Source organism: Taudactylus pleione, unplaced genomic scaffold (genome assembly GCF_031769625.1).
Source record: "Taudactylus pleione unplaced genomic scaffold, aTauple2 ptg000248l, whole genome shotgun sequence".
Taxonomy (NCBI): Eukaryota; Metazoa; Chordata; class Amphibia; order Anura; family Myobatrachidae; genus Taudactylus; species Taudactylus pleione.
Window position 1 is genome coordinate 3,929,470 of NW_028284650.1, and position 24,612 is coordinate 3,954,081.

The window sequence follows — 24,612 nt, forward strand, 5'->3', positions numbered from 1 at the left end:
ACCGGAGGAGACGGAACCAGTTCCGCCTCCTCTGGACACCTAACCCCGGTGCTACACGTAGACACCAGGCGCCCGCTGAGATTGTAACCAGCGGGCGCCCAGCTCCCTCCCCGCAGCGGCAACCAGAGCCGGAGACTAGAGCTCACTCATGAGCTCCAGCTTCCGTCTCAGGCAGTGAACTATGGGAGAGACGTCATGCGGGGCTTAAGGTAAGTATGACTTTTTTTTTTTCTCTTTAGCGCAAGCGCCTTTTCCACTGCTGGTAGGGACATTCCTCGGGTGGGGGGGGGCATTACTCGGGGGGGGGACATTACTACTGGGGACATTACTTGAGGGGGACATTACTACAGGGGACATTACTCGGGGGGGGGCATTACTACAGGTGCCACTACCATAGGTTGCATTACTACTGGTGCCACTACCACAGGGGGCAGTTTTTTTGGAGGGAAAAATCCGAACTCGGCGTGCAAACTCGAACCTATCTGAGCCTGCACATCCCTAGTTTGAAAGTGTCTTCAAGTGCAGTGACAAAGACCATAACACGCTATAATAAAACATGCTCCTATGAGGATCTCCAGGAAAGGCCAAGAGTAACCGGAGCTGCAGAGTCAGTTTATTAGCCAACAGCCCCAGAAATCACCTAATAAAAGATAGAATAGAGACCAAATAAATGCCCCACTGGGTTCAAACAGCAGACACCGCTCACCATCAACTGTTCAAAGCAGGGCCAGATTAAGGTGTGGGGTGCCAAGGCAACTAACTTGTGGGGGCCCCTATTAATAAAAATATACCGACACTATTATTAAAAAGTATAATGTGTAAATACTTTCAGCACCGCAAATGAGTTGCGACTGCTGCTGTTTTGCTGTTAATCCAGCCCTGAATCAAAGGAGACTGATTTAAGAGACTCGCTTAGACCTTAGTTCTGATGAGTCCAAATTTTAGAATTTTGGTTCTAACCGCCATATCTTTATGAAACGCAAAGAAGGTGATCGGGTGATGTCTGGATGTGTATGTTCCAACTGATACACGGAGGAGGAGGCATGAGGGTGATTTGCTGGTGATACTGATGGCAAATTATTTAGAATTGAATGCACACTTAACCATCATGGCCACCACAGCATTCTGCAGCATCAAGTCATCCAATTTGGATTGCGCTTAGCTGAGCTGTCTGTTTTTTTTCTCCAACGGGACAATGACCAAAACCACAACTCCAGGCTGTGTTAGCTCTATCTCACAGAGAAGGCGAGTAATGGAGTATTGCATTAGATGATATGGGCTCCAGGCACCTGATATCAGCCCAACAGAGATAGTTTGGCATGCGTTGGATTGAAGAGAGAAGGAAAAGCAGCTGACAAGTGCTCAGCATATATGGGTTCTCCTTCAAGACAGTTGGAAAAGAATCCCAGGTGGATGAGAGAATGCCAAGAGTATACAAAGCTGTAATCAAATTGTTACTTTGTTGTACTTTATAGTTTTGATGACTGTACTGTGTTTTACCTTCACAGACAATGGAGCATTGTGTGAACACTTTCACAATGAGTAATGTAACACAAATGACATCACAACTCTCCAAATATAAAGATTCATTTTACAAGGGTTTTATGATATATAAACAGTACTTTAGACCTCTGAATGAATGAGTTAGGAGCAGCTAGATTTAAATTTTACCTTAAAACCACAGCAAAACAAGTAGTTTTGACACATTACTCACCAGAATAGGAGTCTCGGTCCTTGTCCATGGTGCTAAACTGTTTGTCATTGTGCCAGGAGAAGGAATCTCCAGCCGTGCCACGATACTGGCCCAGCCGCAACCTGTAGAAATCAGTCTCTGGTTCCAAGCGAAACTGGTCATACTCGGCACTAACTTGTCTACCCTGCCAGTCTTCCATGAGGATGAGAAGTTTATAGCTTTCTTGGTTAGTCAACCAGTAAATGTTCTCAAGACCCAACCAGTATTCACTGTCCAAGTTACCAAACCCATCCTGTATAGAGGACATGGGGCAAAGAATGAGAAATATTGATGGTGAAAGGCTGAGAAAATAGGAATACAATTACCAAAGAAATAATAAAACAACAGCAACAACAATAAGCAGATGATTACAAAAGATTCTGTAAAAGGTTCATGTGTGGGGCAATCCTAACATATAATAAAAAAAATGTGTTAAAAATTGTATTATTTTGTAGTACTATATTTTTATATAATTTAACTTGATCGTAGGGGAGTCTAGGGCTCTGTTACTTGTCTATCACAGTGAGTGAATATATTTGACATTTCTTAGCCATGTCCACAAAGTGCCATTGGAACGCTGTGGGGACGGTCGGAACGCTGACACCTCGTGGACAACATCACCAATTTTCCCTCGCACCCCATAGGGATTGGCAGGAAAATCAGCACTGTTGGGCTACCGTAAGTCCCATAGAGGTGTGTTGGCGATCATCACGACCAAACATCACCGACAACTGAATTACCAGGATTCACTAGACCCCAGGCGGAACAATGAATTCATGATACTATGCTTAGGCTCAAGTGACAAAGCCTACAAAGTGACAGGAAAGGGGATGACAGGGTAAAGCTAAGGATAGAAAAGTTTACATCAAGTTAGATACAATGGATAAGATATGATAACACTATGTTGAAAACAATATGGCTAAAGACATTCAGTCTGGACTCACTTTGTAGTTCTGCCAGTCAGTGAAGAAGTTAGTTGATCCATCCTGTCGCCTTTGTATAACTGTCCACCCGCCTCCGTTGAGCTCCTGCTCGCACCATGCCTGCATGATCTGGTTGCTACTATGTGGTCTCAGCAAGTAAATGCCACTGGTCTTCTGTCCTGCCGACAAGACATCAAGGCAATCCATCCACGGTCCTGTTTGAGTAGATGACACCAGTTCATATGGACAAATATGATATAACATCTTAACTATGGGCCTGATTCCGAGATTTATGCAATGCACTATCCCCCCTTCCCCCCTGGGAGGGTTAGGTTTAGGGTGCAGGGAAGGGGGGGGGTTAGGTTTAGGCACTAACCGATTCCATATATATATTTTTTTATCAATGTTGATTCTAACTTAGGGCCTGATTTTGACATGGATAGTATTGCATAGTCACAGAGAAGCTGCTGTACAGTACCGTACTACCAAAATGCTAATGCAACAGTAGGCATCTGTAGCAAATAGACGCATCCTGCATGCATCTGCGATCCAAGTGCTGCGCTGGTCACAATGGTCGCAGCTTTTGGTCAGTCTACGTAAGCCTAAGCTTAATCAGACTGGCCGTCACAACTGGTCAGCCAGGTCCAGGAAGTCTGCTTCCGATGATGCAGACACTGGGCTCGGCACACCTACAAAACAGAGGCGACACGCATCCATTTTGTAGAACTGTCCTGGTCTCTGCTCCTTCTCCGCCACCCAAACGATGACTGACATGCTGCGGCTAAGGGGGGACCTTGAGCGATCATGCAGGACCCGATCTGCACATGGGCAAATCCCAAAACATCAGATTTGTACATAAACCATCGAGTTTGCATACAAATCCGAATCGGTCCCTTCGTTTTTCTTGCTAACTTTGTAAATGCACTTGATGTACGTACCTAATGATTTGGTGGAGTCCTTTTCCATAATATCTGGGGCTTTGGAGGTTGTCTTTGTAACAGAGTCTAATTGTTCCTGCGGTATTTCCTTCCTGTTTGATATAACGCCTGTTTCTTCCCCATGGACTTCGCGGTTGTGCTTCTTCTTTCCATCTGAAGGATTACTGGAAGCCTCGCTAGCAGATGGCGAATGATCTGGTGCCTGGTGAAATATTTTACATGATAGTTAAATGTTTCAATTTTAACACAATAATAAATGAGAATCCCAGAAAACAATTTGGAATTGTTTGAGAAAATTTCACATACAGTAGATGACACCTTTGGGTTGAAGGTTTTGGTGGCAGATATGTAGAATGGTATTCCGTAAGGCCTAGGCTGTTATGTGTGAGATGTCTGCGAGTGCAATGGGCCATTTGTAGGACATGTTAACTACTTCTTGTTTTATATTTTAAAGAAGAAGAAGATGGTGGTATAGTTGATTATACTGATAGTAATACTCTATATTCACTGATAGACCATTGGGATACTACTTATATGTACAAAAGCAATTTATGCTATCCTGAGCTGTCCTACTCTAATTAGATGGATGCATGAAGTTTTTACAAATGGCTTTCAGAGATAGCTATGCAGGTTTTCACTTTAGAATTATGGTGCTCACAGAACAATCCAACTGAATGGCCCTGTAGACCACAGGCCCGATCTCTGTCACATTTGACAACACAAGTACATAAGACTGTATGGCAAAATCCCTTTAACGATATGGATGGACAGTCAGACATAGTAAGCCAAGTACAGTTGTACTATAATTGGCCTGGATAATAGTGCATGGATACCTTAACTAAGGCTACACTTCACTTGGTCATGTATCCTTACTTGGTTAGTTTGTTGCCGACCAGTGTTTTGAAGACACTGTTCTTCTAAACGTGCTATGATAACACTCTGATTGTTGATTAATGAAGCTAGAATGTTATATTTTTCCTGGAGCTCTTTGTACTTTGAAGCCAACTTGAGGACTTCAGAAGTAGCACTGATTCCTGTATTCTCTTCATGGAAGACTTCCGCTGACTCATTCTTCCTCTCAATCACTTCATGAAGAAGCTGAGTATGGAGATGGCCGAGGCGGGATCCCATGTGTCTGCTCTCTTTGCGGAGATGGCTCATCTCCGTCGCAACATCGTGGTCAACTTCTACCAGTCTTTTTAGCTCTTCTATCTCCATATGCTGACGGCTCAGCTCCTGTTTTAGCTCCTCAACTTCACTTCGGTTCACTCCAAAGGCTTCTGGGAACTTTGCAGTGCTGATACAGACAGCCCCGGTTATCTTTTGCTGTGGCACCACAAATGTGTAGGTGCATTTAGCTCGACTAGCTCCATTGTTCTCAGAATGTTCATTTGCTAGTTGTGGTTGGCAAAGGCTTGGCAGCAAAGATAACCAAAAAATGGTGTGGAAGGTCATTTTAAGGCCGATATTTGTTAGGTGTGTTAATTTCACACAATACCTCCTGAAACATGAAACAGAACAAACGTTAAATATTATACTAACTAGATTTTCATGATGGTAATTTAATAATATCAATGATCTGCCAATGTTGAAATGACTATCACACTGTTTCTCCTTCATTTTTGTTAATTTTTTAATTTTAGAATTCTACATTTATCTATACATTCTGTTTATAATGACAAAAAAAGGATGACTATGTCTGACAAATGTGTTGTTACATTGCAATTGTTAACAAAACTCCACAAAAAAGTGTCACCAGGGAGCACTCTATTATTGGAAATCATGTAGAAGCGCCATCTAGTGTATTATTGCCAGTAAACCAGAGACTGCATTGTGTTCAAATAACCATATACTGTACAGTGCATACATACCAGAAAATAAATAAGAAATACTGTACTTATCTACAAACACTGCAAACAGTGAGCAAATTCACTTGAACCAGTGTGTTTCCAAATTGCATCCACAGTTACAATATAAAAATTTTTTCAGCATACGTGTTGCCTTGTCAGTCGTTCCAGGTGTCTCTTTACCAAACTCAGGGAATTACAAAAAAGGTCTCCAATAGTGTAATATATTCCAAACAAACCTTGTATTACACATAAACCCACAACATAATATGACTTATATGAATCCTTTGACAAAGGGTCTGATTCAGCAAGGAACGCAAAGGAGAGAAGGCACGCAATCGGTCAATTAATTTGCGCATGCATCGCAATGCGCGTGCGCAAACTAGCCAGTGCGATTGGGTTATGATACGAAGACTACACGCAGTGAGCATTCAGACCCTTCCGATATAGATTTACAGGAAGTGGCGTTTGTGCGTGGTGACAGGGGTGGTCAGGCGAACGCAGGCGTTATAATGCCGTTATAGGGGCGTGCATTATTAAGGCAGTGCGGCGGCATACACAGCCATACCGTAATCTGTACACAGGAAGCGGCCAAAATCCTGCGGCAGGTCAGGTCAACCACTATTGTGCTATCAGGCTGTGAGTAATGGGAGATGGGCGGCTGCATCTTATGTTGTGGTCTCATGCGTACGCATTGATTAGCATATTTTCGCAGCAGACGGGTGCGTATGTCTGCTAGCATGCGTTCCTTGCTGAATCAGTCCCAAAAGTCAATAGGTAATGAAGCGAGGTTCAGAATGAATACCCTTTTACTGTATCCTGCCCAAAATCAGGACACAATTTAGTACCATTGTTCTGTTAAACAACTTCAATCTGTTCGACGGACACTCCTGACACAGCCAGGGGAGAGAGGACCGTTCAGTGATTATATAGGGGTGTTCAATAAGGAACAACCACGTGCTAAAACCCAGACCTTGTAACTTTGCTGCACTAGATAAAAAAGATGAACTTGCATTGAATTCAGGAATGACAAGGACTATATTCTATTCCTGGTCCTATGATGGGAACTTTGATATAAAGAGTAGAAATATACATCCTCATGCAGGATTTTCTGCACAAATAAACCCAGATATACTTTGACATATCAGTTGTTCTGTAAGAAGGGTATACCCCACTTTCTTATTTTCCTTACGTTTGGGGGGTGTTCTGTCCCTACATTCGGCTGGGTGAAGTAGAGAAAGAAACCTCTATGTGAATTACATTACCTGTCATGTGAGTATGGTACTGCCAATACCCACACACTGATAAAGATCTATAATATTGAGATCTGTAATACGATGGGTATACCTATGCTACTATACCATTGGAGTTTTTTTCTTTCTTTTGTTATATATACCACGAGATCTGTGTACCACCTCAAATTGCATATTGTGAACATCCGGTAGGGGGCAGCCAGATCGGCAAAATCGGGGGGATGGTCGGTGCTTGTGGGCGGAACTGGGGGTGTGGCCACGTGATAATTCCGGCATTGTGAAGCAAGGGGCGAGGCCAAAATGACGCGATTCGCCGTGGATCGCGTCACAGGCCGTCCTGCTGCAGGGGATTCTCTGGTAAATACGGTGGGGGGGCAGGAGGGGTCAGCAGTTGCCGGGAGACTTGCCTGCCTTCCCGGGAGGCCGGAGACGGCACCCGATTTTTGGGAGGCTCCCAACCAAATCGGGAGGGTAGGCAAGTATGCCCCAGTGTACACACCATAATGTACTGTATCTGCGCCCCTTCCTGGGGCCACTCTCCCCCCAGCACCCGGGCCAGCTGGCAGTCTCGGCAGCCCTGTCTCCGGGTGCCCTGGCCGAAATTCCACCATTGGTTGGATGTAAATTTAAGCTGACTGGACAGCCTCTGTGACTTGACTAATTGTCTTTCATCATTGTCCTGACTGACTCATGCTCATACTGAAAATCCACTAGGTTATTAGTGCAGGTTACAGGTGTATGTAGAGGTTGGGCACCTATCTATCCCAGAGTTGGCTTCTCACTCTTACTTGTTGGAGAGGGGAAGAGACTCAGAATGTAGAGAGATCTCCTTTTATTGTTATTTATAAGAGGTTGAGCCATTACAAGTTGTAGGAGGCACAAGGCAGGATGCCGTAAATCACAGATTACCATTTTGTGCTCGCAAAATATTTTTCTTCTGGAAAAACAGAACGATAACATTGTGTAATGGGACAACCAAAACATTTTGCTGTAAACGGTCCATGATATGCAAAACAGAGAGCCAATGTAGCAAGATAACCAGAACATCCAAAAATATGAATATTAATTTCCATATAGTAACCACAGCGTGACCAAGTTGTGGACCGAGCCAGTCTCTTTGGTTGCAGAAGTCTGCTTATATGCAAAACATATACAAACATGGAAGGGTGAATTACACCATCCACAAAATGAGGGGAAAATGCTGCTTTTTAAGCCAGAAAATTACTGATGATGCTGATGGACATTATAGCTGAGCAACAAAACTCATTTGCACTTGAAAACATAAAAACATTTTATATTTTTTTGCATGTAAATAGATCGTTTCTTGCATTGACTAAACTTTATTTAACATAGTTTACAACACTCTCAAGTGGAAAATAGGGACAAATGAAGGACTACACCAAAACGTCTTTTCTTGTCTTTGGAAATTTTTATTGATAAATTATATTTTTATTTAGCTTTATCCCAATCTCTGTTTTACAGCTTTACTGGACTTGTAATAGAAACCAGCTAAAAACTTACCACATGGGTCCTGTCTTTCAGCGATGGCATCCTTTATGCTACAGAAATGGGCCAAGACTATACAGTTACATGCTCTAGTACAGGCCTGGCCAACCTGTGGCTCTCCAGCTGTTGTGAAACTGCACATCGCAGCATGCCCTGACACAATTATAGCATTCCCTAATAGAAAAACTGTGCGAGAGCATGCTGGGAATTGTAGTTTCACAGCAGCTGGAGAGCCACAGGCTGGCCAGGTCTGCTCTAGAATAAAGACATACGTTTTCAACGTACACACCCATCAGCCATAACATTAAAACCACCCACAGGTGAAGTGTATAACTCTGATTACCTCATTACAATGGCACCTGCCGAGGTGTGGGATATATTAGGCAGCAAGTGAACAGTCAGTTCTTGAAGTTGAAGTGTTGGAAGCAGGAAAACAGGCAAGGGTAAGGATCACGGTGATATTGACAAGGGCTAAATTGTGATGGCAAGATGACTAGGTCAGAACATCTCCATAACGGCAGGTCTTGTAGGGTGTTCCCGGTATGCAGTGGTTAGTACCTACCAAATGTGGTCCAAGGAAGGACAACCGGTGAACCGGTGACAGGGTCATGATTGAATCCCACAGAAGAGCTACTATAGCACAAATTGCTGAAAAAGTTAATGCTGGTTATGATAGAAAGGAGTCAGAACACACAGTGCATCTCAGCTTGCTGATTATGGGGCTGTGTAGTCGCAGATTGGTCAGTATGCCCATGTTGACCCCTGCCCACAACTCAGAGCGCCTACATTTAGCATGTGAGCATCAAAACTGGACCATTAAGCAACAGAAGCAGAAGGCAGCCTGGTCTGATGAATCATGTTTTCTTTTATATCATGTGGACAGCTGAGAGCGTGTGTGTTATTTACTTGAGAAAGAGATGGCACCAGGATGCACGATGGGAAGAAGGAAAGCCGACGGAGGCAGTGTGGTGCTCTGGGCAATGTTCTGCTGGGGAACCTTGGGCTCTGCCATTTATGTGGATGATACTTTGATACGTACCATCTACCTAAACACTGTTGCAGATTAAGTACACCCCTTACTGGCAACGGTACTCCCTGATGACAGTGGCCTCTTCCAGCAGGGAAATTACACTATGCAGTCATTTCAAAATAAAGAATAAAAATGTATACAGAGAATTATAGAATTATGGAGAAAAAATGGAAGGTCTTACTGATCAGCAATGAATACATATCAAATAAGAACAATTATTAAGTGTCATATATACAGGGACGTGCAGTCAGGGTAGGCAGAGCCTCCCCTGTCATACTCCTGAGATTTGATAGAAAAATTATTAGAATAATACAAAGAGACTATTTATAACTTATAAACATCTTCTTTGCTTATTGTAATCATTTATATAGTTCACACTCACCAGCTTTGTGGAGCTCCCTGGGACTGCAGGGAGACGAGAGAAGAAGCAGCAACCACCCAGCCTTGTTTCTGTATAGTCAGACAATGCTTGCAGAGCTGGGGGTGGGGACACTCCATGGGCAGTAAGCTGCAAATAATTAAATCTAATAGAGGCATGCCTCTGAGTATGGAAGGTGTGCCTTGAGCACTGATGGACACCTTGGCTGTGTCATGTGACCAGAAAATGCACTGCAGTGTTTAGAGATTGGAATTCAGTCAGCAGCAGCAAGAGAAGACACAGTGATGCAGGTAGGATAATCAATGCAATGGTAATCAATCAAGAAGCTTAGTGTAGTGAGGGGAGAATCACAGTGAGTAGGGGGTGAAACAGGCACTCAGACCCATCTCCCCAGCCATTGACCTCACCGCACGTCACTGCATATATAGAATATAGATCCTGGGAAGTACTACTGTGCAATTCCCCATACATATAAATAATGGACAGATAGTAAAAGTTCTCTGTGTAAAAAAAGAGACAAGTTATTGTGAAGAATGACGGCTGGTATCTGGTCCCCCCCACACTTTTAATAAATCAGTTTTGCAGGGTTCAGTTACAAATACACCCATGAGAGAGAAAGTATTAATACAATATTTGTGCTGGTAAGTGGAAATAAAGGCAGAGCCCTAAAGCTTCAACCTTGGCAGGTTTTCTGTGTGGTTGCAAATATTCCGTTGAATTTTGAATCCCTTCTCGTGTCTAGTTAAATATTTCCAGGGCAGACTGAATATGGGAGAGGGTAAGGAATAGTTCCAGCATAATTCTACTCTGATTATGTCACACAATGCAGCCTATGACTGACATTCCCAATGGAGGGTCCCCTGCTATATGCATATGCAGCAATTACCATAACAACCACATTGTAGGAACAGACAAAGCAATGTTAGTCGACCTTTACATATTAATTAATATACGTGATAGTTGTCCTGATTGTCATGTGGTAGTGCAGCTTTTTTCACATCGTTTGGAACATAGCCAGTTGGCAAAGGGGGCATGCCTTCCTAAACTGGGTGTGGTATAGTGGATTGCAGAGTGGTTTTAGTGGACTAACATTCCTCCCAGCATTGGCCCCAGACCAAATTGGGACAATGTGATGTCAAGTATACAAATGAGGTGTGATCATTCCACATCGATGGTGTGGACATTCCATGTGGTGGCATGCTACATTCCACAGAGGGTGCCTTAGCACTTCCAAAGACCTAAGCCACCCTCAACACCCCTGGCCTCCAAATAGCCAAGCAGGCATGACATTAATGGCAGGTGTGCCTGGTACTTGCTGACCAAGGTGATCAGGGTTATACACTTCTCTAGTGTTCAGTCTAGCACCCTGCACCTGTCACAACCCGTGCAGTTCCTCTTTCCTGCCTGGGGTGTCGCTATCTGCTCTGGTGCTTCTAGCACACTGTTCTGTATATCAGCAGTTTGTTGCATTAGCTGAGTGTGCTAGAAGCACCAGGGCAGAGAGCAACACTCCAGACATAAAAGAGGAACTGCACAGGTTGTGACAAGAGCAGGGCACTAGAATGAACACTAAACTTTCGAAATTCCCAGCAGTTGGGATAAAATTTAGAGGTACAGTTGGGAGTTATGGAGTGATAGTGACTTGTGAGACTCAAGGTGTGGGTTTAAATGTTCATATTATCTTGTTGGGTATATTGGTAGCCTGTCAACTAAAACAATTTGTATCCGAACCAAAATGACTATTTCCTGGGAATATTTTATCAGTGACGTCCCCTGGACCTCATCCCTCTGCTCATGCTGAGAAATTTGCTATAAGGATTACTGTAAGATTTGGGACAAAGGAAATGTGTAATACAAATTCTCCTTGTAGATTTTTCCCCACACTTTAATTAAGACTTAATAAATTAGTTTCTAGTTTATTATTTCTGTGTCCGAAGTCATTATCACACTTAGATTGGGCCTCATTTAGATAATAATGTGCTGTATTTTATTGTACAGGTGCAGTAAAACGGTATGCAGTCGGGAAGCCGGCGGACCTAATCCCGACAGCCGGCTTCCCAACTGCTTTATCCCGGCAAGGGTTAAATGACAGGCGTCATTTTACCGATGCCGGGAGACCGGCGCCCGGCATCCCGATCGAAGGGATGCTGGGCGCCGGGCGCGGACAGCCGCGGGGGGAATAGGTTTAGGGCTCCCGGCGGGGGACTTAGGGTTAGGCACCCCCCCCCGGGAGGTTAGGTTTAGGGTAGGGGGAGGGTTAGGGTTAGGCACCCCCGGGGGGTACTTAGGTATAGGCGACGGGGAAGGGGGGGGTTAGGTTTAGGCACTTAGAGGGGGGATTAGGGTTAGGCACTGGGGGGAAGGTTAGGGTTAGGCACCCCTAAGGAAGGGTTAGGGAAGATGGGGAGGGAATTAGGTTAGTCTATACTTGCCTTAGGGACGTTCGGGATTTTCACCGATGTCAGGCAGCCGCTGTCGGGATTCGAACCGCCAGACAAAGTGAATAATATACTGCAGCGCAATTTACACTAGTCTCCCCATGCACCTGGAGACGCAAATAAGGGGTGTGCAAGAGTAAATTGCTTACAGTATTGCTATGCACAACTTAAAGAGTTTTGCTGGGTACACACTGGCAGATATATTGGCCAATCAATTGATTTGCCAATATATTTTGTGTGCATCGGACAATGTGTACCAGCGATATGTCCGACCGCCCGTACACTAGCAGCAGAGGCGATACGCCCCCCCGGACAGTGGGACCCATGGCCAGCTGACAGATGATGGTTGATGAGTGTGTATGAACAACCATCATCTGCAGATATATTTGTTATATGTGTATCCAGCTTAAACCACATCTCTGATTTCGCCTGTAAGGAGGCATAAAACATGCAACTTCTCTTAGACTGGTATAAACATATGCTGATGCTGCTGATTAGCATATGTCTTAGAAAAAATAAATGGATAAAAGTAAAAAAATTCTGTAGTACTTTAAATATAAATGAAAAGCCGTGGTTTTGTGGCTGCAGTTTTAAGTGTATGTTCAGGCAGCAAAAATGTGACTTAGTCTAAGTGAGTCTCATTATACATAATTGAATACCACACTCCTACACTGTATACCTCCCAACATTCCTATGTGCTCAAATGGCCACTTTATAATGAAACTCCACCCATTCTTGTGTAAGCCACACCCTCTTTGAGGTCCATAATTCAGGACTACCCCATAGCTATTTGGACAGTTTGGAGATATTACACAACAGGATAATGAAGCAAAGGTGCTGCGTAGGGCTAGAGCTTATCATAAGCACTAAGGTTCCGGGCCCCTGCTCGGAACCACTGCAACAGACTTTGAAGGTTAAATCAGGGCAATCAGTACTGGTTCCATCCACAGTTAGGGCATGCTTCTCTGCACAACGCGTTTCAGATGCTAGCGTCCGCGCATCACCTCTAAAGGTTGAGAGATTTAAGGAATTGTCTTTGGGATTGTGCTGTACATATCCACTGGCCTATATACTTAATTTGGTCTGTATACCATCATTGTTTTATTATGTGTGAGAAATAAATGTACAGTATTTATGTTTTATATGTATGCCCTTTATACATCATTGGGTTTTTATGAATAAGCATCACCAAATATATTCACATTTTCTTTGTAACTCAGCGCCGATTATATATACCATTATATTTCATGCGGACATAACCCCCAGTGTGTCAGCAAAAAGTTCAGGTTGAATTAGAGACGTGTACAGACCCCCGTGTTGTGGTTTTGGCTCTAATTCATCATCGTGTTTTGGTTTTGCCAATACCACCCTCACGAGTTTTGGTTTGAATCTGGATCTTTTTTGAAATTTGGGCTGTTTTTGTTCACACAGTATTATTAAGCTCAATTACACTAATTTCCAGGCATTTCCAGTCAATTTTGACCACCTCAAAGCTCATAATTTGGTTTTCACCCATATTGGCCAAAGACTAGCTGGCTAAACTAAGCAACAGAGCAGCAGCACAGACACCCAGTAGTCTAAAAGGGTATGCAGTCAGGCTTCCCGACTGTGCAATCCTGACAGGGGACTAATGACAGGCATTGAAATCCCGACACATCATTATCCCTACACCGGGAGCACGACACTTGGTATACCAAACGAAGGTAAGCTGGCCAGCGGGCGTGGACAGCCGTGGGGGGAAGGTTAAGTTAGGGGCTCCTGGGGGGCTTAGGGTTAGGTACCCCCCAGGAGGGTTAGTCTAGGGGAGGGGGAGTTATGGTAAGGAGCCCCCGGGGGGAGGTTAGGGTTAGATACCCCCCGGAAGGGTTAGGTCTAGGCTGCGGGAACAGGGGGGGTTTGGGATAGGCACTAGGGGGGGAGGTTAGGGTTAGGCACCCCTAAGGGAGGGTTAGGGTAAGGGGGGAGAGGGTTAGGTGTAGTTAGTTTACTTACCTATCAGGATTTTCACTGCTGCCGGTCTTCCGGCATTGGGATTTGAACAGCCGGACATACAGTAGGTCCGGCGGTCATTCATACCGATTCCTTTTAAAAGAATAATGCACATCTACGTATGACGCATTGCTGCACAGCAGTGGAAGACAGGATGGCAGTTTAATAAACTATATGACCCCATAGAAGTAATGTTTTCATTAATCAAGAACTAGATCAGAGGCCCGAGGGCAGTACAGGGATATGGAGGTGGATTATGTATGTAGTGGAAGTGACATAAACAATTGATTGATTAAAAAAATGTAATTTGAGACATGGACTTGTTTTGCAGGCACTGAGAAAAGGCCATAAAAGAATACAATTTATATTGTTCACTTCATTCATATTACTGAATAATAATAAATACTGTATGCTCCATAATTCAGTATTTTTGTTGTGAGTCACCACACTATTAGAGCAATAACCAATAAAAATGTTTGTCTATGCAAAAAAGACCATCACCAATGCCCCCTGTAAATACAGTTCATAATGAAAAGAAATAGTGCAAGATGGATCCGTCCTTGGGCCCTAATCATTATGTTGTATATTAAAAATCTATGCCAAGAACTATTTTTTTTAATGTCCCAGTACAGGCGAAGAATTGCTGTTCTGGTAAAATGAATACCATTACCAAAATAATTTTTTACAGGATTTTTGAGATTTTTCCCAAATAATTTGCATGGACTTGCTGCAAATGGCGTAAAAAAAGGGCGGATGTTCCTAGATGGTTAATGTCCTTACTATACTTACTTTAACTACACAAATGGTACAGATGACTTTACAAATGTTGTCAGGATTTGGATAAAAATATTTTCACACGAAAAGAGATGGCTTTTTTGGTCTTATGCCTAGGCATGACAATGGCCTTTTTCTTATCATGGGCAAGAACTACAGCCACTGGTGACTGACTTACTTTGAAACAAACAACATCATCATTAGTGTCAGATGCACAAATATCCCTCTCATCTTGTTGCACTTCCACGGTAGCATGCTCAATTTCTAAGTGACCTTTACATTTACTGCTGCTCATCACCACATTTGCAAAGGGTGTGGAAATGGTAAAACGTGCTTCTCTAGAAGTACAGTGTCAGAAATGTCAGACTCACATATAGCATTCGTGGACATATTTAGACTCTCCTTAGGGATTAGTGAAGTTTGCGAACACACTGTTCCTTCTTCAGCCTTAGGTGTGATTTGGTGAATTTATTTGCTTATTTTAAAAGTGACACATTTTGACTTAAAGTGAGAAGGTGCTGCATTTGAGCTTTCAGAAGATGCCTTACTGTGTTTGGCCCTGGTTTCTGCAGTAGGCATTCTAATGCATGAAACAGCAGTAGCAGGACCACCGCTCACAAAGGAAGGCCATGGCCTGAGCCTTTCCTTGCCACTGCATGTGGTGTATGGAATGTTAGCAATCCTATGCTTTTAGGCAATAAGTTTTCCTTTATTAGTAGAGGTGATGTTTTCTTTAACATTGTGAAATATTGTTTAGATTTCATATATCCTTTATTTCCCTTGGACCACCTTTAGTATATGTATCATGACTGCTGGCAACAGCAGCAGCATTAGTACTGGGTTGCTGCTCCTGCTCTTCTATCGACTGATACATATTGACTCACAGCACTCCTAGTATAAGGCTAGCACCCTAATGACACTATATTTTTTAACACAAAAGTTTTATCATTCTAATTTTTTATAACAGTGCCTGAACACACAACACAGTTGCTCACAGCTCCCCTAGTAATGGTGGCACCCTAATTTTTTTAACACACAAGTTTGAAAATTTTATTATTTTGATAACGGTGCCTGGACACACAACACATTGCCTCACAGCACTCCATATATGGGGTGGCACCTAATGACATTATATTTTTTAAAACACAAGTTTTATTATTTATATTTTTCATAACAGTGACTGAACACAGAACACAGTGCCTCTGAGCACCCCTAGTATTAGGGTGGCACCCTATTGACGTTATATTTTTTAACACACAAGTTTTATCATTTTAATTTTGATAACAGTGCCTGAACACACAACAAAGTGCCTCACAGCGCTCCTAGTATAAAGTTGGCACCTTAATGATATTATATTTTTTAACACACAAGTTTTATCATTTTATTATTTAATAACAGTGACTGAAGACACAGCACAGTGCCTCAGAGCACCCCTAGTATAAGGGTGGCACTCTAATGACATTATATATTTTAACACACAAGATTTATAATTTAGATTTTTGATAAAAAAAAGTTAACACACTGCGACTCACAGCACTTCTCGTAATTGTGGCACAGCACCTGCTGAATGTTATTTTTTAACACAGTGCTGCAATCCACAGTGCCTATATTGTTTTTTTAATTTTATTTTTAATCACACAGTGGGCCTGATTCAGAGCCAGACGCTCTGACAGAGCGCTCGCTCTGAATCAGGGCCGGCCTTCTGTTTTTTTAGAGCGGCCTCCTGGCCGCTCGCATAGCTGTGGGTGACCATCCACAGATATAGCGAGCGGCCAGGAAGATGGTTGCGATGGTCAAGACCATTGCGACCATTGGGCTTGCGACGAGACCCTTGTGGTAGGGTCTCATTGCCGCAAGCCCAAGAGAGATTTTGGCTCAAACAGAGCCAAAATCTCTCCCACTGACATCACTCATGATGTCAGTGGCGCTGGCCCCAAACGGAGGCGTTCACATGGGAATGCCTCCGTTTGGGCAGCCACTCCCCCGGCCCGCCCACCAAAGGGAGCGTGCTGTCACTCAACATCGACAGCACACCCCCTTTGGTACGAGACCCGGAGCGCCGGATTGCCCGTTGCTACCCGGGTCTCGTGCATGCGCACGACGGAGCCGGCTCCGTCGTGCGCATGCACACTGGGCCACCATCGACCCGCTTGCGAGCGCTTAGCGCTCGCGAGCGGGTCTGAATCAGGCCCAGTGTCCCTTTAAGTTAAACAGTGCTCCTAAATGGCATTTTTTAAATGACACAGTGCTCTGCCCCTGCCTTTACTGTGTAGTGTAAAGGGCATTACTGTGTGGCATAATGTATAAGGGGCCCTACTATTGCGTGGAATAATGTGTATAAGGGGTACAACTGTGTGGCATAATGTATAAGGGGCATTAATACTGCATGGTATAATGTGTATAAGTGGTACTACAGTGTGGCATAACCTGAATGGGCTCTGTGTGGCATAACATGAATGGGCTCTCTGGGTCTGATTCAGCATGGATCACAACTGAGATTACACACGCAACTGGGCGATTGTTGCGTTCTGCGCATGCGTATGAATCGCAGTGTATGTGCGAACACTCCACTGCGATCGGGACTGCGATCGCAGTGACTACGCAGACCCATCGCAGAGTGATTGACGGGAAGTGCCGTTTGGGGGGTGGTGACAGGGGGTGATCGGTGCAATGCAGGTGTGCCAGTGCATTTGAACGCCATTGCATGGGCTTACATGAATTAGCCACTGCGATGCCATACGCAGCTTGGACTTTCACTGCGTGCGATGAGGTTAGCAATTTCTGCGTAAGGTCAGACCTTGTACAAGTGTACGTGAGGCTCCAGTGGTACTCGATGTTACCGAAGTTTTTGCAGTCTTGCAAAGTATTACGGATGTGTGTAAGGTAAGGTGGGCATCCGTATGTTGTGCTGCGATGGCATAGCGTTCGCAGTGGATTAGCATATCTTTGCAATGAGACTGCGTGTATAATCACTATTGCAATACTGAATCAGGCCCTCTGTGTGGGGACAAATGTATGTGTTTTTTTTTTTACCTCTGTGGGGGCTTTTTAAGATCTTGCTATATGGCCCACAAAGTTCTAGTTATGCCCTTTTATGCAAACACAGAGGCTCTGAATTTAATATGAACTTGCATGAGTCATCAAGTTTGCTCAGCCTGAGATTAAAAGGATACTTTTGTAGCAATCTCAAAGGCTTTTGGCAGACTGACAATTTCCACTGGAGCCAGCCCCAGAACCTGTGTAATCTAAGAGGGTCCACATTTTTAGGGATTGCGTGACAGTGTGTGGCCCTGACAAAGTTCAAACCTAGGCAGAACCTAGCCCTGGTCAAATATACACCACCATGCCAATTTTGGTGGAGCTAGGTCCAAAACTCTGGCCATGCATAAAGGACAAACAGACGAATAGACAGAACCACTTTCTCGCTTATTATATAGATTATATTTTATGTGTTTTATGATATACTTTTTGTGTATATGTACATTTTATTTATGTTGTATCCAGTACTTGTTTTTTTTTATGAAAAAAGGTGGCGGTACTCACCTAAAGTTACAAGTTGATAGAAAATGTACAGTAGCTTCCACACTCTGCATAAGTGTGCAGATAATTATTATATTCATTTCTGAAATTATTTTTCTGATTTCTTTCTGTTTCTGGAGCTAGTTTTACAAAAGTAAATGTATTTCTACAAATATAAGTTCATCACATACATATAACATTGAGTTTAATGTATTGATTACACCAATCATGCTCTGTACCCACTTGCCTGGTGTGGTCACATCGTTTGGGACCACGCAAGGCTGTTTGTTCCCTGAAACAATGTGACCAGACAGAAATGCTCACTGGGCAGCTGCCGGTACCTAATGTCCCAGCAATTGCCAATCACAGAAGGACCTTCCGGCCCCGATGCATCCTTGCATCTTCTCTCAATGTCTGCCGTACAGCCGATCACTGCTGAAAAAGAATAATACAGTGTAACGTGCTGTAACCCAATGTAACCAATTCTAATTTAATAAATAAAGTGTAGTTTTATAACTATCTTTAACACAGATCCTGGAACTCCTCTGTCGTTTGTACAACTCTTATTATATTATTACAACATTGCATATATTAACCCTTAAAGCACACAATTTTCACCAGTGGCAGATTTTACCCAGAGGCTGCAGCCCACCCCCCACTAATATCTGCCATCTACAGGGAATGCATAGCAGTAGCATTAACTTCCCACTGGAAACACTCACTGCTAGGTGGGCAGGCAGTCTCAGTGGGAGGTGTTTCCCCCCCTTAGGACTGCAATTAGCAGAGAAAGCACTTCTAATGGGATGCCACTCCTCTGCTATAAAGTCAGTCCTATCTGGCTTCTAGACCAAAGCAGTCCCTACAAGCCTGCTTGTTGATTTATGTGCATGCGCAGGCAGGGACGCCAAGAGGGGGGAGGTACTTTTTACCTGGGCCCTCGGCAGTCAGAAGAGCCCGGCAAGGGCCCGGGTCAGCTACTGCCCCCACTGCATCTGGAAAGCAGTGCAGCCACAGCAGCACATCGGGCAGTGAGAGAGAGGACACTGGTGATGTCCCCCTCTCCCCTGGAGCCATCTCTCTGCGCTGAGCTTCGCAGGACTGCGCACAGCAGTTAATTAATTTACTTTGGGGGAGGGTGTGAGGCCACATCTTCACAATTGCCACACCCCCCGCTAGTACCCGGACCCTCTGAGCTCTTGATGCCCCAGTGAACGAGAATGCAATGCCACACATGCGCACATTTCAGACCGTTCTGGCAGTGGGCACCAGACTCCCCTGGTTATAAAGCTGATTTTAATTGATTAAAACAAAAAACAGAACATAAAGAAACTGATACACAAGCACACATGGTCTATTTTTTTTATGTCCAGCATGCTGGCAATTGTTTTCCAAAAGTGCCATCATGCAGGGGCAAGTCTTGCTTGTATCTGTAGTCTGCCTGTAAAGAACAATATTATACCCCTTTCACATTGAAATGCCGGGTTGCACTCGGGATTTTGTTCACAGGTGCATCTTGGGTGCTTGGAGATGAGATCCCGGTTTACCCATTCACACTGCACTGTGAGCCGGGTTGAACATGTGTTCAAACCTTCTCGTGACCAGGGTTGAAATGCCGGGACGATCTACCTGGCTTATTTCAACCTGGCCCTTTTACTGGGTGCTGCACTGTATAATAAGTGCAGCACTTGGCTCCTGACAACTGTGAGGGAGCTGGCCGGCACTGCTCACAGGGCAGTCCAAACCTCCGGCACTTCCGCTGCCCACCAGTAATAACGGGACCACTGGGGTTCGGCCTCAATGCCATGTCCCCTTCCTGCGTGGCCACACCCCTGCCCATGATGCAACGCCTTTTTCGTCAGTGCGAGGCTGCGCAGCGCGCTTATCGTCCCTCCCCGCTCCAGGTGACACCGCGGGGAGGGACGCCACTGTTGCCAACTCACCCTGATTGGCAGCAAGACTCCCTGAAATAGTAGCAATCTCCATGACTCCCTCAGGAGTCTATCAATCTCCCTGATGGCACCTTATTCCCATTATGAAACAGTTATACAGAAATAAACAGAGATATATACATTCAAATGGTATCATTAGTATCATTTCCCTGCATCGGTTCAACACAATGATCCCTATGGCTACAGGCATTTTCTGGAAAGTATCAGTGTGTTTTTATCCACAAAAAGATCTTACTAATTGCTTTAGGGCTCATTTACATGTGGATATGTCAGTATTATGACACGCCTCTCGGATGTAGCAGGACACGCCCACTTTACCGCTGAGCTCATAGGTGCTGCTTTCACAATCTCCCTGAAATGCTTTTTCAACAGTAAGCAAGTATATTATTATTAGGGGTGTGCACCGGCCACTTTTCGTGTTTTGGTTTTGGATCTGGATCTTTCTTCGTGTTTTGGATCTGGATTGGTTTTGCCAAAACCACCCTTCCGTGTTTTGGGTTCTGGGTTTTGTGTTTTGGATCTGTATTTTTTTTAAAAAAAGCATAAAAACAGCTAAAATCACAGAATTTGTGGGTTTTTCTGCTCCTATGCTATTATTAACCTCAATAACCTTCATTTCCACTCATTTCCAGTCTATTCTGAACACCTCACAATATTGTTTTTATGGCCAAAAGGTTGCACCAAGGTAGCTGGATGACTATGCTAAGCGACACGAGTGGGCGGCACAAACACGTGGCCCATCTAGGAGTGACACTGCAGTGGCAGACAGGATGGCAGTTTGAAAAACTAGGCCCCAAACAGTACATACTGCAAAGAAAAAAAAGAGGTGCAAGATGGAATTGTCCTTGGGCCCTCCCACCCACCCTTATGTTGTATAAATAGGACATGCACACTTAACAAACCAATCATTTCAGCGCCAGGGTCTGCCACATGACTGTGGCTGAAATGATTGGTTCGTTTGGGCCCCCACAAAACAAGCTGGCAATTAATGTGTCCCTGCACAAACTGGTTCTACGGAGGCAAGATGTCATCCTCATCCTCCTCATCCACCGATTCCTTGGATAAAACAGGAAAAAGGGATTTAGGTGACCCTGGACTGCTTACGGTCTTAGCCAAAGTTTCTGAACTTGACAGTAACTTTTTATGAACGCGCTGCAGGTGCCGTATAAGGGAGGATGTTCCTAGGTGGTTAACGTCCCTACCCCTACTTATTTCACCTTTACATATGGTACATATGGCAAGACAGTTGTTGTCCGGATTTGGATAGAAATATTGCCAGACCAAAGAGGTGGAATGTTTGGTCTTCTGCCCAGGCATGACCGTGATGGGCTTTTTCATCCCACGGACAACAACTGTCTCCCCCGGAGCCTGATTTAAACAAACCACATCACCATCAGAATCCTCCTCGCCAACTTCCTCCTCAGCGCCAGCTACACCAGTATCCTCATCCTGTTGTACTTCAACAGTGACATCTTCAATTTGCATATCAGCAAGTGGACTGTGGGTGCTCCTTTCAGCACTTGCAGGGGGCGTGCAAATGGTGGAAAGAGCCACCTCTTCCCGTCCAGTGCTGGGAAGGTCAGGCATCGCAACCGCCACCACACTTGGACTCTCCTTGGGGATTTGTGATATCTTCTTAGAACGCACAGTTCTTCGCTGTGCTTTTGCCAGCTTAACTCGTTTGATTTTTTTAGCGGGAGGAGGGCTTCCATCGTCATGTGAAGCTGAACCACTAGTCATGAACATAGGGAAAGACCTTAGCCGTTCCTTGCCACTCTGTGTCGTAAATGGCTTATTGGCAAGTTTACGTTTCTCTTCAGATGATTTAAATATTTTTTTCAAGGTCATTTTCCTGAACTTTGTCATTTGGGATTGTATGTGCCCTCTACTATGACATTGGGCATCGGCCTTGGCAGACGACGTTGATGGCATGTTATCGTCTATGTCATGACTAGTGGCAGCAGCTTCAGCACTAGGAGGAAGTGGTTCTTGATCTTTCCCTATTTTATTTTTATCGGAGAAAGTTTGGTCCTCCATTTATGTTATATTGATATATACGTGCGGCTAAGGCGCACACAAACACAGAAAATAATTTTTTATTTTGGTTGGAGACTAGTGCACTTTGTGGGTTACACCACCCTTTAAGAAATGAGCCAGCCGGCCCTTTACTTATGGGACACAGGCGCACGCTTGGCACTACTTTGATGATGCACGTGTGGCTACTGCACACACAATTCACAAACACAGAAAAAATTTTTTTATTTGGTTTGGAGTGTACTTTGGGGGTTACAGCACCCTTTAACGGTCAAGCCAGCCGGCCCTTTACTTATGACACAGGCGCACGCTTGGCACTACTTTGTTGATGCACGTGCGGCTACTGCGCACACAATTCACAAACACAGAAAATATATTTTTATTTGGTTTGGAGTGTACTTTGGGGGTTACAGCACCCTTTAACGGTCAAGCCAGCCGGCCCTTTACTTATGACACAGGCGCACGCTTGGCACTACTTTGTTGATGCACATGCGGCTACTGCGCACACAATTCACAAACACAGAAAATATTTTTTTATTTGGTTTGGACTGGAGTGTACTTTGGGGATTACAGCACCCTTTAACGGTCAAGCCAGCCGCCCCTTTACTTATGACACAGGCGCACGCTTGGCACTACTTTGTTGATGCACGTGCGGCTACTGCGCACACAATTCACAAACACAGAAAATAATTTTTTTTTTGGTTTGGACTGGAGTGTACTTTGGGGGTTACAGCACCCTTTAACGGTCAAGCCAGGCGGCCCTTTACTTATGACACAGGCGCACGCTTGGCACTACTTTGTTGATGCACGTGCAGCTACTGCGCACACAATTCACAAACACAGAAAATAATTTTGTTTGGACTGGAGTGTACTTTGGGGGTTACAGCACCCTTTAACGGTCAAGCCAGCCGGCCCTTTACTTATGACACAGGCGCACGCTTGGCACTACTTTGTTGATGCACGTGCGGCTACTGCGCACACAATTCACAAACACAGAAAATATATTATTTTTTTAGCACTTGGGGGGAGCACCCCTGATGGACAGAGCACCCCCTGGACAACACTACAGCACCCCTTTAGGACTGGGACACTGCACAGGACTTTGGAGTGGACACAGCCCCTATGGAGAACTGACTGCACAACACAGTCCAGCCAGCCCCTATGGACTTTGAAGTAGTGGACACAGCCCCTATTAACAACAGCAGCACAGCACAACACAGCCAGCCCCTATGGACTTTGAAGTAGTGGACAACAGCAGCACTACACTGCACTACACTACACAGCCCAGCCAGCCCTAACTCCCACCCTCCCTCTTCACTGTCCACAGCCGAGTGAGAAAATGGCGCCGACGCGGGTACCTTATATAGGTTCCAAAACCCGCGAGACTCGGAAGGCGGGATGATGACGTTTTGCCTCGATTTCAGATCCGAGTCAGGCGGGAAAAGTCGAGCCTGACTCGGATCGGACTCGGATCGGGGGGGCTCGGGGGGGTTCGGAATTCAGAAATCCGAACCCGCTCACCCCTAATTATTATTATATGTAAACTGCTATCCTGTCTACCACTGCAGTGTCACTCTGTTTCCTAAGTGTACTATATTCTTTTTTTTAACTGCCATGTGTTTGTGCCTCTGCTGTCGCTCAGTTGAGCCAGCCAGCTCGCTGCAGCCTTTGGCCAATATGGGTGAAAACAATATTGTGATCTGTGAGGTGGTCAAAATTAACTTGAAATAACTGTTATTAACGTCAATAATTCTGCAGAAACAAAAAAGGTCAAAATTGCATGATTTTAGCTGTTTTTTAAAGAATTTTTTAAAGAAACCCAAAAACAAAAACATTTGAGGGTGATTTTGCCAAAACCAAAACATGATGAAGATTTATAACCAAAACCAAAACACGGGAGTCTGGTCACATCTCTGTTTATCTGTTTCCTTCCTATCCTGTCAGCATGTTCTGCCTATCACTAGTGACATCAGTATCAACTGCTCGCTCGGAATGCCCAGAAGACCCCAGAGTTCAGCAAGTTCTCCATGACTCCCGGTTAGTGTAGACAATTCTCCAAGATCCCACCTACTTCACCAATAAAGTGGGCAGTCTGGGGGCTTGATGATGTGATTCACAGTGAAATTAAGCCCTTCCCCCAAATTAGGTTAATGGCATCATCATGTCCACACAATTGTCCCACTAGGACTGCTCCTCCAAGATTCCCAGTCTCTGCAATGAGGTCAAGTTTGGAATTGGGATTATATACATTATAAACATTATACTCATTCTATGGAGAAAGATGATCAACACTTACAGCAA

General features: G+C 44.4%; 1 protein-coding gene across 1 annotated transcript in view; it reads right to left on the reverse strand.

Annotated features, from left to right (window-relative positions):
* Positions 1–24,612, reverse strand: part of ANGPTL6 (angiopoietin like 6) — a 31,998-nt gene that overhangs the window by 2,940 nt on the left and 4,446 nt on the right. Inside the window, exons 2-5 of the mRNA XM_088479993.1 lie at positions 4,467–5,094; positions 3,594–3,795; positions 2,677–2,870; positions 1,715–1,985 (exon numbers count right to left, since the gene is read on the reverse strand). Of these exons, the coding sequence (XP_088336119.1) occupies positions 1,715–1,985; positions 2,677–2,870; positions 3,594–3,795; positions 4,467–5,048 (1,249 nt within the window). The 5' untranslated portion in view covers positions 5,049–5,094. The remainder of the gene's footprint in view (positions 1–1,714; positions 1,986–2,676; positions 2,871–3,593; positions 3,796–4,466; positions 5,095–24,612) is intronic.